Raw genomic sequence first — 17,886 nt, forward strand, 5'->3', positions numbered from 1 at the left:
CGGGTTTTCGAAAGCCATCTAGCGGGATTATATGAACAACGAATAATTTCGAGGGAAAAATTGTTCCGGAGCCGGGTATCGAACCCGGGACCTTTGGTTTAACGTACCAACGCTCTACCACTGAGCTACCCGGGAACTCAAAATTGCTTTATAGCACCGATCCAATTTTTCCCTCTATATCCACAGACCTCAAAGTGGGCTGACAACCGTCAAGCAACCAACTTCGAGTGCACACTAACTCCTTGTGACTTAAATTGTGGTTTTCTGTTAACGAACAGTGACGTGTATTATGCAAATCAAGATTTCAGGTATAACTCCCTGTAAAGTTGATTTGAATAATTTCGAGGGAAAAATTGTTCCGGAGCCGGTCCCGGGTTCGATACCCGGCTTCGGAACAATTTTTCCCTCGAAATTATTCAAATCAACTTTACAGGGAGTTATACCTGAAATCTTGATTTGTATATGAACAACTGTTGGCAACATTGCAGCTCAGTTCTAATAACAGTTGAGAAGGCTGTATTCTGTATAAGAACGCGTCTATGTGTGACTGTCGTTTGTGATAAAGTATTTCTTCTATTGTGATGAGTAGTACATTATCGGGCAAAGTTCTACATAGTCAAACTCGCGAGATGATTTCGGGGGTTGAGTCAAAACAGCGTATCTACAAAATTGGCCATTTTGACATATCTACATCATTACTGACTTGGGGAACCAATCTATTTAATGACAAAACAACGGAACGTCTATCTTTAACCGTTACGGAAATAGTGTGCTGCGTATCTACAAATGCACATGATTATTCAATGTCAGAACAACGTATCTCCTTATACGTTAATTTGGCTCCATATATTACGCTATGGTGTTGAATGTCAGAACAGCGTATGTGTAGATCCGTTGTATTGTCTCTAAATGAATATAATTTATTTGTAGATACGAAACCAAAATACAGAATATCTGCATGCTTATATTCACTCATTGTTGGCGTAATCCTTGAAATAAAGGATTTTAAAAATGATTATTATCCCTCGTGCACTCCTATTACCGGTACTGTCAGTCATATAAAGATATCGTTCAATGAATTGGTGCTGAGCAGTCAACGTGTTTTTTAGAGGAATAAAAATTCTTGATCTCCTGAAAAATGAAAAATGTTTTACTGAAGACAATTCAGATTCAGTTAATTTCCGCAATGTCTTTTCAACATCAAGGATCAATACTGAAGCCTGCAATGGTAGGATTGTATACCTGTAATGGTGTTTCATTACTCGTCGTTAATATTCAATTATAGAATTTTGATAGAATCAACAGATATCTAGTGCGTTATAATTGCTTATAAACCATTTTACTTAAAAATTAGTCACTACGTACATATTTCAAGTTAAAACCATCCCTTTTTGCATATTCAGAAAATTACGGCCATATTCCATAGTCTGAAAGTTCAGAATATCGACCAAAGGCAAGTCAATTGCTGGACGGTCAATTAAACCTAAAGATTGCTCAAAATGTGTAAGGAAATGAAATTTCAAATTTAATCAGGCTGAGTAGCTAGCAATTCATGAAGAATTTTGGAATTTAAATGATACAGATAAGTAGCTTCTAACCAAAGATAGATGGTGAAAAATTGCAAGTTTGTCAGGCCTTGTTTCTTGCAACACTCGATTTGTCTGAATCGTTCATACGTGAAATGCTGTATGCATAAAAGGAATGAACAATAATATAATTTCGAGAGATCAAAGAGGACAGCACAAACCAGCTGGGCTAAGTCAGATGTTGTAATGGAAAGAATTACATTTCTTATTAATGGTTTTTCAAAAATACTATCACATTATGCCTGAAAATATTCAGAGAAAGAGTACTTGCCTCATTAGTTAAATCGTAGGAAAATGTTCAAACTGTACGTTGAAAAATGTGAAAATGATGGCATAACTACTGAAAAAGAATAATTTTACCGAAATATATTCACAACAAAGAATTTAACTTGCCCTTCCATTTGCCTAAAAATGATTTGTGCGATGCATGCTACAGATTTTCTCATATGAATGCCACAGACACAGAAATTCACCGTCAAGATCAGGATGCTCACAATGAACAGAAATGTTTAGCCAGGACTAGAAAAGACAACATTGAGGCGGAAGCTGCAACTGGAAAATCCATTTAGCTGAATTTGATCTGGAGACTGTCTGTTACTGTCCCAAAACAGATGCTGAAGCATTATTTTATGGGAGAAGATTGGCTGTGTACAACTTCTGAAAAGAAGTCGCATGTTATGTGGAGTGAAAGAACTGCCAAAGGTGGATCTGCAGAAGTTGCTTCATGTCTTTTTAATTTCGTGCAAAAAATGCAGTTGGTAAGAATTGAAATTCCTTTTTCAACACATGGGGTGGACAAACCAGAAATGTAAATATGTCTGTTATGTTTCTGCTTGCTGTTGAGCATCTTGACATCCCTGTAATCAATGATATGTTCTTTACGTCAGGCCACTCACAAAATAGAGTGCGACTCTGATCGTGTCTCAGTAGAGAAAAGAACAAAATTATTTGACATCGGGATGATTCACTACTGTCAGAATGACAAACAAAAAATATCATCTAATTGAAATTCAGCATGTACCGGATTTTTCAGAACTGAGGCGCCAAATGATAAAGGACAGAAAAGTTTTCAGTGATGAAAATAATGTCAAATTGTCTGAAGATGGCCTGGTTTAAGTACAGAAAAGAAGACTTAGAACGCATTTATTTTAAATACAGCAACAGGACTTCTCAAGAATTTGGGCTTAGAAGAATACTAATCCGCAGAACTAAAACAAGAATGCGAGATTCTTTCACACTTCACACTTTGTTTTCCTCTCCAGTTCCTATTCAGAAACAAAACTTAAAGATTTTCTAGATCTACGCATTATGGGGATTATTCCTGAGCAGTATCATCACAATGCTGTAAGTCATTAATAAACGACGTTACAGACGGGAAAGAAGCAAAAGTTAATGAAGGTGATGATGATGATGATGATGATGATGATGATGATGATGATGATGATGATGATGATGATGATAATTGTTTCAGTGATACCGGTTTGTGTACAAGTCATTACACTTAGTTATGATAAATTATGGTACCTATATTGCCATCAATTTAGTATTTTAATCATTTTGACATATTATCCAGCATCTTGCTAATCATTATTAGAAGAAAGACTTATAAAACTGTTTGTTTCACAATAGTTAGATGTAATTAAACAGCAATGTATAAATACTTCAGTGCATTATTTCTATTGTCATTGATATTAAAATCAAGTGTAACTTGCAAAAAGAACTATTTATTTAAAGTCAAAACAACGTATCTACAACACAATCTTTTTTTTTTCTTACATAACACTTAGCTTAAACACAAAAAAATTGTTGAGCGGATGTAAACATACTCTAATAACAACGAGTTATCACATATGTCGCACACAATAACATAGGCGGTAACAGTGATAGTATTTCAGTTGTTGCAAAACTTCTTCTACATTTATCTCAAAACATGAATTTTGTAGATACGTCATTATGACTCTAAACCCCCGATTTATAATGTGACGGAATTCAAGAAAAAATAAAGCGAAGCCGGCATATTTCTCATGGATGTTAAGAAGATGCAGGAAAGAGTGGCAGCAGCAATAGCAGTTTCTAAGATGACGTTAACTAGGATTGTTGCTAACAACACTGCATTCAAAACGGATGACGTCATAGCACTGACAAGAAAAAAAAAATAATGAAATCACGGAAAAGTCTTTGAAGAAGAAATGTGAAAAATCCATGAAATATGGAGAGGAATGTGTGAAGAAGCAGATTCCTCTAATAGAACAAGCCGTGGACAGTTGCATTAATAATTTTTGTGGGGAGACTAGAGAAGATGAAGAAGAAGAAATTAAACAAATTTGTATTGGATTTATAGTTGGGTTTAGATATTTAACACTTTTCAGTCTAATTTATTTACTCTCAATTTTATTTTTCTTTGTATTGGAATCCCTTCCTGAGCACGAGTCTTATTCATTCAGGAGTGGGCTAGTTTATATTATATTCTATTAACTTGCATCCATTTGAAACTTACTAGCAATAAATAAATGAATGAATAATAATTAATTAATTAATTAATGAAGTGAGCAGCGATTCAGATGGAGATTTATCGGGAGTAAAGGAGATCCCTTTGGAATGGCTAAATAGAAACTCAATTGTGTCTTCCTTTTATTGATTTGTTCATATTGTGCAGATAAGTGATCTGTTTTCCTTGATTTAAAGTGAAAAATTGAAGTTTAATGACAACGCTATAATCTACAATTTGGGTACTTATAACTAAAAGAATGATGGAACATTTAAGTCAATCATATACTGTATTATACTAATGAATATATCTTTGCAATTAGAAAATAAATCATAAACACCAATAATATTAAACGAATTATTATGTATTAAAATACTGATCACTATATTATAGGGAGGGTGCATCTTGAATACATTGTCAAGAGGTCAACTTGTCAGATAATATGACTACACACGGGTATCGGAGCGTAGGTGGGCCCCCTTCGTTAGCTATACTACTACCCCTTTCCAGGCAGCTTCCTAGTTTGAGGCATCTGTACCATTGCGCTAGGCGCTATAATATATAGTACTTCCGTTAAGATCTAATCAGCGTTTTTTGATACGGAAGGATACAAAATAGTATCTTTGTAATGGTTGAAATGTAAGTTACAATGCAAAGAGTATAGTTACCTTTAGTTAATGATTACGCCGAGATAAGTATTTTTAGAAACTTAGGCCTTTGTGCTTTTATTATTCTTTAAGTTGGAAATAGTTTCTGACAGTCTCTGTGATCTTGTCGCGACTGGTAAATGTTTACAAGATGCACAGTTTTCTAACAGGAAGACTGTGTTGTGTTTATCCATACCTTCCTGCTGATGTATCATTTTGTTTGTGATGCCTTTCATAACAGAAACAATGCATCGGCCAGCTTTCAAGCTCATAAATATAGGCGTTAAATCATTCCATACTGAAGGTGACGCAGAAGTGAAATGTGTAATATTATTATTTGTGTTCAAATTTATGATGTGGGGGAGGAGTCGAGGAATTTTCCCCTTCTAGACTCCCCCCCTCTCCCAACTTCTGCGTTCCTGTGTTCATTTGCAACCGGAGAAAGAAAATTTCACTCTTAGAATATGTTTTTTTATATTTTAGTAATACTACACAGGCCTCATTAGCGATATTTTTCTTGAAATTGCATTTCCGAAAACTTATTAAACTTTTTTCTATGCGGCAGTCAAAACATTTTCTTCTCTAGAGTAAATTTGGTATAGGCTTATTCTGAAAAATGTTATGTTTTATTTAACGACGCTCGCAACTGCAGAGGTTATATCAGCGTCGCCGGATGGGCCGGAATTTTGTCCGCAGGAGTTCTTTTACATGCGAGTAAATCCACTGACATGAGCCTGTCGCATTTAAGCACACTTAAATGCCATCAACCTGGCCCGGGATCGAACCCGCAACCTTGGGCATAGAAGGCCAGCGCTATACTAACTCGCCAACCAGGTCGACCTTATTCTGAATATCACTTACACTCGCAACTGCAGAGGTTATATCAGCGTCGCCGGATGGGCCGGAATTTTGTCCGCAGGAGTTCTTTTACATGCGAGTAAATCCACTGACATGAGCCTGTCGCATTTAAGAACACTTAAATGCCATCAACCTGGCCCGGGATCGAACCCGCAACCTTGGGCATAGAAGGCCAGCGCTATACTAACTCGCCAACCAGGTCGACCTTATTCTGAATATCACTTACATTTCAACATGAAAAATTGTCCTTTAATATGAGAATAGTACATTAAATCATTGTAGACTGTGTCGTTTGTCTTTTTTAGAACTAATGCCAGAAATACTATAAGTTCGTTGTTCTCATAAACGTTTGATACCGTACTGTTGTTTTCGTAGCATGATTTGTGAATTATCCTGCACCTATTAAGTCATAAGGTATGATAGAAAGAGCTATTATGGTATCAAAAATTCAAAATATCGTGTCAGGTGCTATAGTAATTAAAATGGACGTTACAACAACATACTTACTTACTGGCGTTTAAGGAACCCGGAGGTTCATTGCCTCCCTCACATAAGCCCGCCATTGGTCCTATCCTGAGCAAGATTAATACAGTCTCTATCATCATATACCACCTCCCTCAAATCCATTTTAATATTATCTTCCCATCTACGTCTCGGCCTCCCTAAAGGTCTTTTTCCCTCTGGCCTCCCAACTAACACTCTATACGTGCTACATGCCCTGCCCTGTCCTGTCCTGCCCATCTCAAACGTCTGGATTTAATGTTCCTAATTATGTCAGGTGAAGAATACAATGCGTGCAGTTCTGCGTTGTGTAACTTTCTCCATTCTTTGTAACTTCATCCCTCTTAGCACCAAATATTTTCCTAAGCACCTTATTCTCAAACACCCTTAAACCTATGTTCCTCTCTCAAAGTGAAAGTCCAAGTTTCACAACCATAAAGAACAACCGGTAATATAACTGAGTTATAAATTATAACTTTCAGATTTTTTGACAGCAGACTGGATGATAAAAGCTTCTCAACCGAATAATAACAGGCATTTCCCATATTTATTCTGTATTTAATTTCCTCCCGAGTATCATTTATATTTGTTACTGTTGCTCCTAGGTATTTGAATTTTCCCATCTCTTCAAAGGATAAATTTCCAATTTTTATATTTCCATTTCGTACAATATTCTGGTCACGAGACATATTCATATACTTTGTCTTTTCGGGATTTACTTCCAAACCTATTTCTTTGCTTACTTGATCCGCAATCATAATTTTCATATTATGGTCAAAATTTGCATTTTACAAGAAGCAATATTTTATTCATACTTAATTTCATAGTGAGATCTACTCTGCAGACCTAACAAGCACTTTTCTTGTTTAGAAATACACCACTGGTCATATCTTAATTGATTTTGTGTGATACCTGTACCATAATGTTGGAACTATTGATTGTAAGGCATGTGTAAAACTAATTTCTGAATCTGTTATTACCGTATTAATTTGTTGCCGCAACGTTACGCCGCCCATTCCTTTGCCAGTCGTTCTGCGTTAATTTGACACCTAAAGTCTAGAGCAACGTGAGTCATATATCGGAGCAAGGAAGTCTCGTCAGATAAGCAGGTCGTAACTTTTATTCTTGACATTGTTTGCAATCCATCAGGAAATTTTAATCTCAGCTGCGGGGTTGTCGTCCGCGTGTAGCACCTCTGTGGGAGGTCGCACAGGCGTTTGAAATAAGATAAATACTATCTACTCTGTGGGCGAAATTTCAGAGCATGTGACGTAATGCAGAATTGATTACAACTCTTCTTTTATTTCACATACCGATATTTGTAGTGAGAAATATAATAATAATAATAATAATAATAATAATAATAATAATAATAATAATAATGTTTTATTTTCGCTGGCAGAGTTAAGGCCATAAGGCCTTCTCTTCCACTCAACCAGCCTTAATCAATACAACACATATTTAAATTACGAATATTTACACTACACTTAAAAGGTTCCCCAGCAATATTCTTCAGTTAAGTTTTAACGACTAGTAGACTACATATTTAAATTTAGATAAACCTATAAGGTAAAGTAGTAACTTAATTTATGAGCTAATTTAATTCAATCAATTATAATTGATTTGAGATAGCTAGTAAAATGATGAAAATTAATTTAATATAAGCTTACTAGAACTATGTTATAGGGAGGAATATATATATATATATATATATATATATATATATATATATAATCTAGGATATATTTCTATAATGAGAATATTAATGTAATTGCCATTAGAGATTTTGTAAATCTATTTAGAGAAATTAATGATAATAATAAGAATGGACAGATGTTAGTTTCATTATATCTAATAAATATTAATCAGCAATTAATTTGTTAAGTAAGAATTTATGTAATTTGGACCTAAATGAAGTTACTGTCCAACAACCCCTTATATCACTCGGTAGCGAGTTCCAATTTCTAGCTGTATAAGATGAAGAATATAGGGTATAATGAGTAAATTGCTACGATGAGATCTTGTAGTTAGCTGATATGCGGATAAATTTTGAAAACGAGAAGCGAAATAGATTGGGGTAGCGGTGCGCAGAATTTGAAATAAGAGAACAAGAGAATGCAGGGCTCGTCGATCTCTTAGCCTTAGCCAAGACAGAGTTTGGAAAGACGGGGAAACATGATCATTTTTTTTTATTTTAGTAGGTTATTTTACGACGCTTTATCAACATCTGAGGTTATTTAGCGTCTGAATGAGATGAAGGTGATAATACCGAAAGTTACCCAGCATTTGCTCATATTGGGTTGAGGGAAAACCCCGGAAAAAACCTCAACCAGGAAACTTGCCCCGACCGGGAATCGAACCCGGGCCACCTGGTTTCGCGGCCAGACGCGCTGACCGTTACTCCACAGGTGTGGACAACATGATCATACTTACGAATATTACAAATATAACGGACGCACGCATTATGCACACGTTGTAGTCTGCTGCTCAAATTTGCATTTAGGTTACTTAATATAATATCGCAGTAGTCGAAGTGTGGCATCACGAGTGTTTGTACAAGGATTAATTTGAATTTATCAGGAAGAAAGTGCTTCAGTCGCTTTAATGAGTGAATAATAGAAAATATATTTTTTTTGGAAGTGTGATTCACTTGTTCATTCCATTCCAGGTGACAATCCATATAAATGCCAAGACTCTTCACAGTCGAGCTGTATGGAATAGTAGTATTATTTACAATTGTCGGTGGCAAATTTTGTTTGTCACACTTCGATGTTCTATTAAGATAGTCTGCGATTTACTTGCATTTAGATTAAGTTTGTGCTTTTTCGACCATATGGATATTGTATTTCAGTTACAAAGTCTGCGAAACATATGTTCCTAAAGAATACAATTTATTGATATCCCCTCACAAAATGGTCTTGTAATCAATAATCAAACTGCAGAGAAAGTGGATGGAACAAAACTTTGAAACATGAAAGTGAAATATTTCTATGATGTTTCGTGCGGATATACAGTCCCATGCGTTGTGTCTTTGTTACGAAGGAATTTATTAGGCCACCGGCGTGATCTCTGTGTATAACGAGTAGGAGTCGTGATCCGAGAGTGCGTTCGGGCATGTATTCGAACCCCGGCTGGGCCGATTACCAGGTTGGAATTTTCTTCCCCGAGATTTTTCTCAACTATAAAACAAATATTACCTCTGATTGAAGTTCTGGCTGATATTATATACATTATCTATTTTCAGACATATCTCAATTGACGATATGTGTGAGAGGAAAAACAATTGAATACGCTCCCGGAATAAGGGTATATGGCTCAAACCTAAAAGTTTCAAGAAACGAAAAAAATTCTTTAAAATTGTACTCGGACATAAAACAACGATTTATTTCTTCTGAAAATAGGTTTCAACAAGTTTGCACTTAAACTTATGTGAAATAAATATAGAATAACCAGTCTTTCACACATGTCTGACATCAAATCATGGAAGAAGGGTCTATGAAGCTTTGAATAAACTTAATTTTCTTATTTTGAACTCAAATAAAAACAACAGTAGGCTATTCTTGTTTAGGTTGCAATAAGTTCTTATAAAACTCTTTGTAAATATCCCTATAAAAGTAAAACAATAAGTTACTTCCTCTGAAAATATGTTTTAACAACTTGACACTTAAACTTTAATAAAATAAAGACCAAATGTTGTTTCAGACATCTGAACAAAATTCACTGATGACGGGTCTATATATTATGGAAGTGACATTCCTTAAAATACATTTTGTGTGTAGGTCCTATTTTATGCTAAGGACATTGATACCGTACGGAGTTTATTGATACTTAGCTTATGGTCTTCCTCATTGATTTGTTGAAACAAATGCGAATCGTCTGTGACTGCGTAAGTCACAATATGAAATAGTCAATATTGCAGCGATAAAACGACTCTGGTTGGCTGAAATTAAACCGAAAATTCATAACGCCAGAAAATAATACTTTAGAGTGTTAAGGTTAACACGAATGACTTCGTAAATTTAGACTTAAGACTTAGTAACATCATGTTTCAACTTTGCTTTTAAATCTCACAACATTTCTTGGCCTGCAACCTGATACGATGAGGAGAAATATTCACTACCACGAGTAACAACTTACTTATAGGTCTCGCAAGCACGGATTACCGACGGAAGGAATGCGAATCAGACACTGCGATAAGGAAGAGCGGGTGGCAGGAAAGGTCACTAGATAGCTTGAATGATATTCAAGAGTACAGTCGGAAGAGAAATGACATGGATAGTATCAGTCTTGCGTTGTGATAGATACATTACTGCTTTAGTTTGTTCCATTGCATGTGAATGCGTGTCTTGTATCGCACGGTATTATTATTTCATTCGTAAACATATGTTGCGCGTTTAATTAGCTTCGAATTTTTCTCTTGCTACGTTTTTTATTTCCACAGCGATGTCCTCATTTGTTCATCTTCTTGGAAGAGACAGTACTTCCATCGGCTCGCATCTCTCCTCCCTCGGCGTGCCTACATACACACGTCAAAACAGACAGCAACGCCACCAATGGTTTTCGGTAATCGTTTCTTTCGCGAGCTATAACCACAATTTTTCGTTCACAGATACAACGTCCACTCCACATTAGGGCCTAAATCCATTTTATTAGCTGTCTAATATCTCCTGAATTTTTACAGCTAAACAAACATAGTCAGTGGAATTGTGTTTGATGAAATTTTTCCGGTTATACAGTAGGCCTACATGCACTTTCCGTTAGAAAAGATGTAAAGAAGTATATTCCAGCATTTGAAAACTACAACACAAGGAATAAACTTGGATTTAAAGCTGCAATAAATCTTAGTGGAATTCAAAATTAGTGCAATAAATGCCGCTCAAATTTCGATCCAAATTAGTGGGGTAAAGGGATGCCTATTTCTTTTTCGTTAAAACACAGTAGCGGCTGGTGGTCAAAATAATGAGTGTGCTACAATCTCTATATCGGCCTACTGTATACACTTATATGCATTTATCTTAATTTGAGACTCGCCTAGTGACGAAATATGGAGTTCCTTCCTACTGCAGAAGTTGTCAATTACCCTGGTGTTAAACGTTAAACCCCTCTATCCTGGACATGATACTCTTTTCTATTGACGGTATTGCATGAGCAGTGAGGTGATCCTGGGACATAGTGTTCCTTAAAAACGTTTTTATGCGTTTCAAGCAAGAAAAACATCTTTCTGGCTCAGCAGTGGTCATTGGTGTTGTAACCAAACTATTTAACAACTTCGTTACTTCACAGAATGGATCCCGTGAATTGTTGGAGACTATGTTTTGTAACAATTGAACAGCCATCTATATTTCGGAAGTCGGATCTTCCGTATAAAACTCCAAGTTGTGTCTTTAACATTCTTTTGTTCAGTACAGTATAGCTGTTGACAGCAACTTCAAGTTCGCGTTCAGGAAAATTATGCAAAAAATTGTCAAAAAATTCGCTGTTTAACAATTTTGTTGCGTCTAGGTAGCTTAAAGATTGGAAACGATGAGTAGTTTCCTGAATTATACGGTTACATACCTCCTTGGCATCAATTTTCTGGGATTCAATTTTCCGTCGCTTGCTGATTGATTCAAGAGGTACCTCAAAAAACTGTTAGATGGCAGCAGCAGTCGAACATTTGAATTACCAAATACATTGTACATAGTTCCGAGTTCCTCCACAAACAAGCATTCTTTCCTTACGCTTTACTTTTGTAATCTCCAAGCTGTGTTGTACTGAAGCTGACTACAGCACTTCCCCGCGTAAAAATAGCCAATCAGAGCAGTGATTTCAGCTTCGCACGTGCGCATTAACTGTCTACATTCTCATGTAAGTTTTGAGTAGCACAACGAACCCCCTGAGGCACCAAAGAGCGAAGACTAAACACTCTATAACGCGTCATGAACATAACAACGGGAAATTGTCAAATGGCAGATCAAATACTATGGTATTGCAAACACTTTATTTGAGCAAAAAATATCATTGTGCTGTAGCACTGTGGCACATAAGGACGGGCCGCCCCTGTTAAAACATTTGGCTTCACGCAGTAAATCTTGGACTTCGAGAACATTTCCTAAATGATGTCATTCGCATTGGCTTTCGTCGCCTTCTGACCTTTCCTCTTATTTCATTGGAAGATGTAGAAGATAATTTAGACTAAATAGCAGACAGTTGTGAAGATGATGTCTAAGATCTTTTTGCATACATTGAGACAATACATATATGGAAGAGACCGTCTAGCAAGATGCAGAAGAGGCTACTTCCAAGATTTTCATTCGCACTTGGGAATGTTTAAGGCCAAGAGACAAATTGAGTGCAGAGTACTAATAAATTATGTGGAAAGTTTGCACTTCCGTTTAAAAAAATCATTAGAACACATCATTCAAACATTGGGACGTTTTGGAACACATTGAAAAAGATCGTTTGGGAATACAAATGACGATTCTACAGTTATGCGCAGGACACGTAAACATCAGATACCTTGTTAAAAATGTACCGTAGTCTACATCCTGACGCAACGGTAACTAGAAAAAATTGTGGGTAGATATCAAACATATTGTAAACATAAGAACATTAATCTATATTTGAGAATCATAAGTTACAAAATTGAACTGTATTCGGTAGAACCACAAGAAGAAAATGAACATTAATGACTATAGGCAAATCTTTTGACGAAAGACGAATATACTTAACATGGAATAGCTCTTCTAAGAAATCACTTATGTTATAACTTACAGATTTTAATGTCCATATTTTTGTATTTGTATATTTACATACATCTTTGTCACGCTCATTGTTATTAGTTTTCAATAAGGCGTATACAGGGTGATTCAAGAGGATTTACCGCCACTTGCGGAGCTTATTTCCGAAGGCATTCTGAGCAAAAAAGTCATTTAAATATGTATCCTAACCTCAATATTTTCAGAGTTACACTAATTTGAAGTTGTTAGTAAAATACCTTTTTTCTTTAGTTTTAAGGATAAAATAATATTACAAACAGAGAGTGGACTATTCAGAAGTATCATTTATTTATTTGGCTAGTCTTCTGAAGCTAAAAGTGTGTTGTTAATTGTTTTGTACAGATTTTGTTTTTCAAATTTTAATTATAAATTACATTATTCCTACGCACTTATCACAAAAATTGTTATAAATCATACGACTTCAGGAATTTGATTATGCATCCTAATGTACAGTCTTGAAGAATTTACGAGAGTAGCGTGATTTGTAGCAGTTGTTGTGATAAATGCGTAAGAAATGTAATTTTATAGTAAAAAAAGACTGTGCGAAGCAACTATGGAATTAACAACACATTTTTAGCTTCAGAATACTAGCTAATTAAAGAAATGATACTCCTGAACAGTTCAATCTTTATCTTAATATTCTTTTACCCTTAAAGCTAAAGAATAATGATGAATGATGTACTTCGGTACATCACAATAATAAAGAATAATGATATTTTACAAACAATTTTAAATTAATGTAACTCTGAAAATATTGAGATTAGGATACATGTTTATATGACTTATTTTGCTCAGAATGTCTTCGGAAATAAGCTCCGTAAGTGACAGTAAATCCTCGTGAATCACTCTATATGTCTCATATTAATTTTCTGTTACATAAAAAAATTGTTAGAGTATACTTTGTCCTCGTGGAAATTCCCTAATGAAAGTTTCTAATAGAAAATATTGAAAATATAAATAATAAAATAACAACTCCAAGATATTTCAAGTTCCGTGAATTCCAACTTGTGTAACAGTATGGTATATGGGATATAGCGTAAGTGAAATAGAATATATGAGTTGGCGTGTATGTAAAATTACTTATGTGAAATGTTAAGTATGTTAAACGTCCGTTATGTGAAATTGAGTAGGTACTTAAACTGTCTTGACCCCCCCACACGCACGCACACACACACACACACACACACACACACACACACACAGTGTTCTGCCAATGGTAGGTCTTTCACTGCAAGCCTAGCATTCTCCAATTTTTCCTATTTTCTGCCTTCCTCTTAGTCTCTGCATGTAATCCATATATCTTAATGTCGTCTATCTTCTGATATCTTATTCTGACCCGAACTTTTCTCCCGTTTACTATTCCTTCCAGTGCATCCTTCAGTAAACAGTTTCTTCTCAGCCAATTTCTTTTTCTCTTCCTGATCAGTTTCAGCATCATTCTTTCTTCACCTACTCTTTTCAACATAACTTCATTTCTTATTCTGTATATCCATTTCACACACTCCATTCTTCTCCATATCGACATTTCAAATGCTTCTAGTCGCTTTTTTCACTTCGTCGTAATGTCCATGTTTCTGTTACATACAATGCTACACTCCACACAAAGCACTTCACTAATCTCTTCCTTAGTTCTTTTTCCAGAGATCCGCAGATAATGCTCCTTTTTCTGTTAAAAGCGTCCTTTGCCATTGCTATCCTCCTTTCGACTTTCTGGCAGCAGCTCATGTTACTGCTTATGTACACCCCAAGTATTTGAAGCTGTCCACTTGCTATACTGTCTCATTTAGTATTCGAACGTTTACCTCTTCTTCTGCTGACAAAGCCATATCATCAGCAAATCTTATGCACATCATTCTTCTTTCTCCTACTATCGCCCCTGCCATGTTCTGAAAACAGTTCTTCACCAAATCCTCCAAGTAGATGTTCAACAGGGTAGGTGATAAAGGGCATCCTTGTCGTACTCCTCTCCTTATTTCACTTCCTTCAGACATTTCTTCTCTTATCCTGAATTTGATTCGTTTCATATGAAAGTTACTGTGTGTAAGGGCCCTTAATCTCTAATAAGAAGTATACTATATTAATAATACATAGGCAAAACAATTACATCTTCAGTCCTAACTACCCCTAGAAGTATGCATAGGACTGGTTGAGAAACACTGGTTTAGTCTATGCTGTAGAGTATCATACAAGTGTGTATGTGTGTGTGTGTGTGTGTGTGTGTGTGTGTGCGTGCGTGCGTGTGCATGAATGTGTATGTGGCGCACCTGCGTGTGTTTCTTTTTACAATTGTCTAATTTGTGAAATATGATGTGTGGAGTTGAAAAACTCGGATGTTTTGCTAATATCAAAGATAATGTTTCTAATTGATAATATTTTTATGCATTTGTATCTGTTCACAGAAGTACGAAAGAAGCTTTAATACGCTCCAGAACCTGATCTCTGGATTGTCAGAAAAAGAAGCCCAAAATGCTCTGAACAATGCCGTCTGCAAGGATAAGAACCATGAAGAAGTTTCTCTCGGTCTGCTGTTCATTATTCTAACTGAACCACAAAGTGCTGCCAAGGTACATGCTTTTATGAGTTCGTCATGTAAATTGGTGTCTTTCTGTTGCCTGTTTACCTTGAAAGAAATCATCTTTGTGTTTAACGATATCTCACACCATGTTACAGAGTATAACTGTTCTCTATTCTATGTGTATTTTAATTTTGAAACGGTACATACCTCAATGTGCAGTGACCCAGAAACGTTGCCAACTATATTTTATACCATTAATTTTTATTATGTATTGTCTATTTTGGACAATTTTTTTTTTTCAATTGTAGTGTAAAATTTAGGAATTTTTCTCCTAAATGTTTTGTAATGCATTACTTTTTTAATAATTTGGCTTTAGGCTATTTCTTTTAATAATATCCTTGTTTAATATAACTTCAGTAGTATGGAAATGTATATCACTTGTTGAGACTGTATTTATGGACAGACAATGGAAAAACATCTGAACTTTCACTTAATTTCTTTCTTTCTAATTCATTGAGAGATTAAACTTCTACTGTATCAGAGTTTATGGGATGTTATGATATATCCATCTCTGTTTTGCATTTCATAGGCATTTATTGTATTTTCCATATTTTGCAACAGTACATTGAAAAATAAGCCTCCCCCTTCAGTAAATCAACAATTTCAATAGCCTCAACAGTGGGGTTGGGAAATCACTCATTAGCAGTGTGCAAAAGGAATTCCTAGGAAATAAAACATAATAAGCATAAGATTGACTATTGCCATTGTGAATGTGTGTCTGGGATGAACACTGCTGATAAGAGAGTTTTATAACTGTACAGCCAACAAATTTATTCAAATGCCGTTACCTGCAAAAGACATAGGAACTCGTTGAGTTTTTATGGTGATCATGTGTTCAGTAAATCTCGACATGTGCCATTTTGAAATTAATGTATCAACCAGTGGCGGCTCCTGCTTATTTCTTAAGAGGAGGAAAGAAGTTAACAGCACGAAATGACACCTTCTTGAATGAAACATGCTACAAATTAGCCTACATGCATACATGTAAGACCAGGTAGTGTTGGGGTTGGCCTTCCCTTCTGTATAGCAATAATCTGTTTTTGTAAACTGAGTTTCCTAAATTTTCCAAAATATAATATGTTTTCACTTCCATTCATTGTTGAATAATTGCACAAATTAACAATTACAAGGAAATTCACAACCTCGCAGCATTTTTCGAGCACACTACAGCATCACACGTGTTAGAAGAGACTATAGCTACTAACACGTAATCTTTACAAGTTCGGTATTACATGCTTTTGAAGATTGTCAGTTCTTGTAAAGTCATACTACCATTATTGTTCAAAGCTGCCAGTGGCCGATTAATTTTTTATGTTAAAGATAATGTAGTTTGGAATACCTACTTTCAATTTCAAATATATTTGTACAAAACTGACAACTTGGCAATTGCCCTGTCTAGTACACAATGAATGAAAATGAATTTCAGGGGCCAAAAGATCTGCGATACTAACGTACTACTTCCTCTTTGTTTTATATATACCCGACTTTAAATTTCAAATATCCTTTAAAGTTTCAAACCATGAATAATAGCCTATATAAAGTGCAATGAATAATATTTTTGATTTAATTTTAAAATGTTTATATGGTGTGTTTCAGAGCGTTGCGTTAAAACTGTTTTTGTTGTGCCTCCTCCTAGATGTGTTATAGTCTGGTTGAATGCAACATCCTTAGATGTCATCGGTAGCAAGCTTGCTGCACGACCAGTCTGTTTCTATTTTCCGCCCATGACTGATTCAGAGGATCTCCTCCCTCTCCATTCATTACCCACTTTAAAACTCTGCTTCTTTCTCTGGCCGCTAGTGCGCTGTTGTCTATGTGTGTTAACTGCAATAAAGGAGGAATGGATTGACTTACCTCCACACAAACAATCTCGCATCTTTCTCACAGTTTTCTAGCAGCACATGAGCGCGCATCGTTTAAAACTCAATCAACCGAAGTTTTCTTCTAGCTGTGAACTTAAAAAATTATCGAATCTTCCTCGAATTTCAAGGCACATATTTTATTTGGTATTTACTTTCAAAAGAATAGAAATGTGAGGAGGACGTTCCTCCCTTCCCTCCCCCGAGGAACTGCCACTGGTATCAACACAGAAATGTCAGCAAAAATGAATGTAATAACAACATCACTAACATAAGATTTTAATTACAATAATTCGAACATCTATAGTCACGATGCTGTTATTCCTGGTGTGACTCCTCCTCTTTGCTTACACCTTAGGAAGTGAAGGCTTTATAAAGTCTAGGTACGTAGTATCATTCGCTATTTTTGTTCTTTCGTTGCCGAGCTACCAGACGAGGAATCTATTTGCCACACCGTTAAACATTATCATATCGTAGCTACTATGACAATAAATGAAACACACTATAATTGAACAAATAATTTAGCGGCAAATAACGTCCTCGTGTGCTTTCTGCTAACGCCAACGAAAGAGCCAAAATGGCGAGCGATTATATTAAGTATTTATCGAGCCTTA

The 17,886-nt window shown here is 35.6% G+C and overlaps 1 protein-coding gene across 2 annotated transcripts in view; it reads left to right on the forward strand.

Moving 5' to 3' along the window:
* The window catches only part of IntS3 (integrator complex subunit 3), a 181,593-nt gene that overhangs the window by 83,270 nt on the left and 80,437 nt on the right, over window positions 1–17,886 (forward strand). For both annotated transcript variants that reach the window (XM_069841161.1, XM_069841162.1), the window contains exon 2: window positions 15,238–15,402. In XM_069841161.1, the coding sequence (XP_069697262.1) occupies window positions 15,238–15,402 (165 nt within the window). The remainder of the gene's footprint in view (window positions 1–15,237; window positions 15,403–17,886) is intronic.

The sequence above is a fragment of the Periplaneta americana genome, chromosome 12 (assembly GCF_040183065.1).
Source record: "Periplaneta americana isolate PAMFEO1 chromosome 12, P.americana_PAMFEO1_priV1, whole genome shotgun sequence".
Taxonomy (NCBI): Eukaryota; Metazoa; Arthropoda; class Insecta; order Blattodea; family Blattidae; genus Periplaneta; species Periplaneta americana.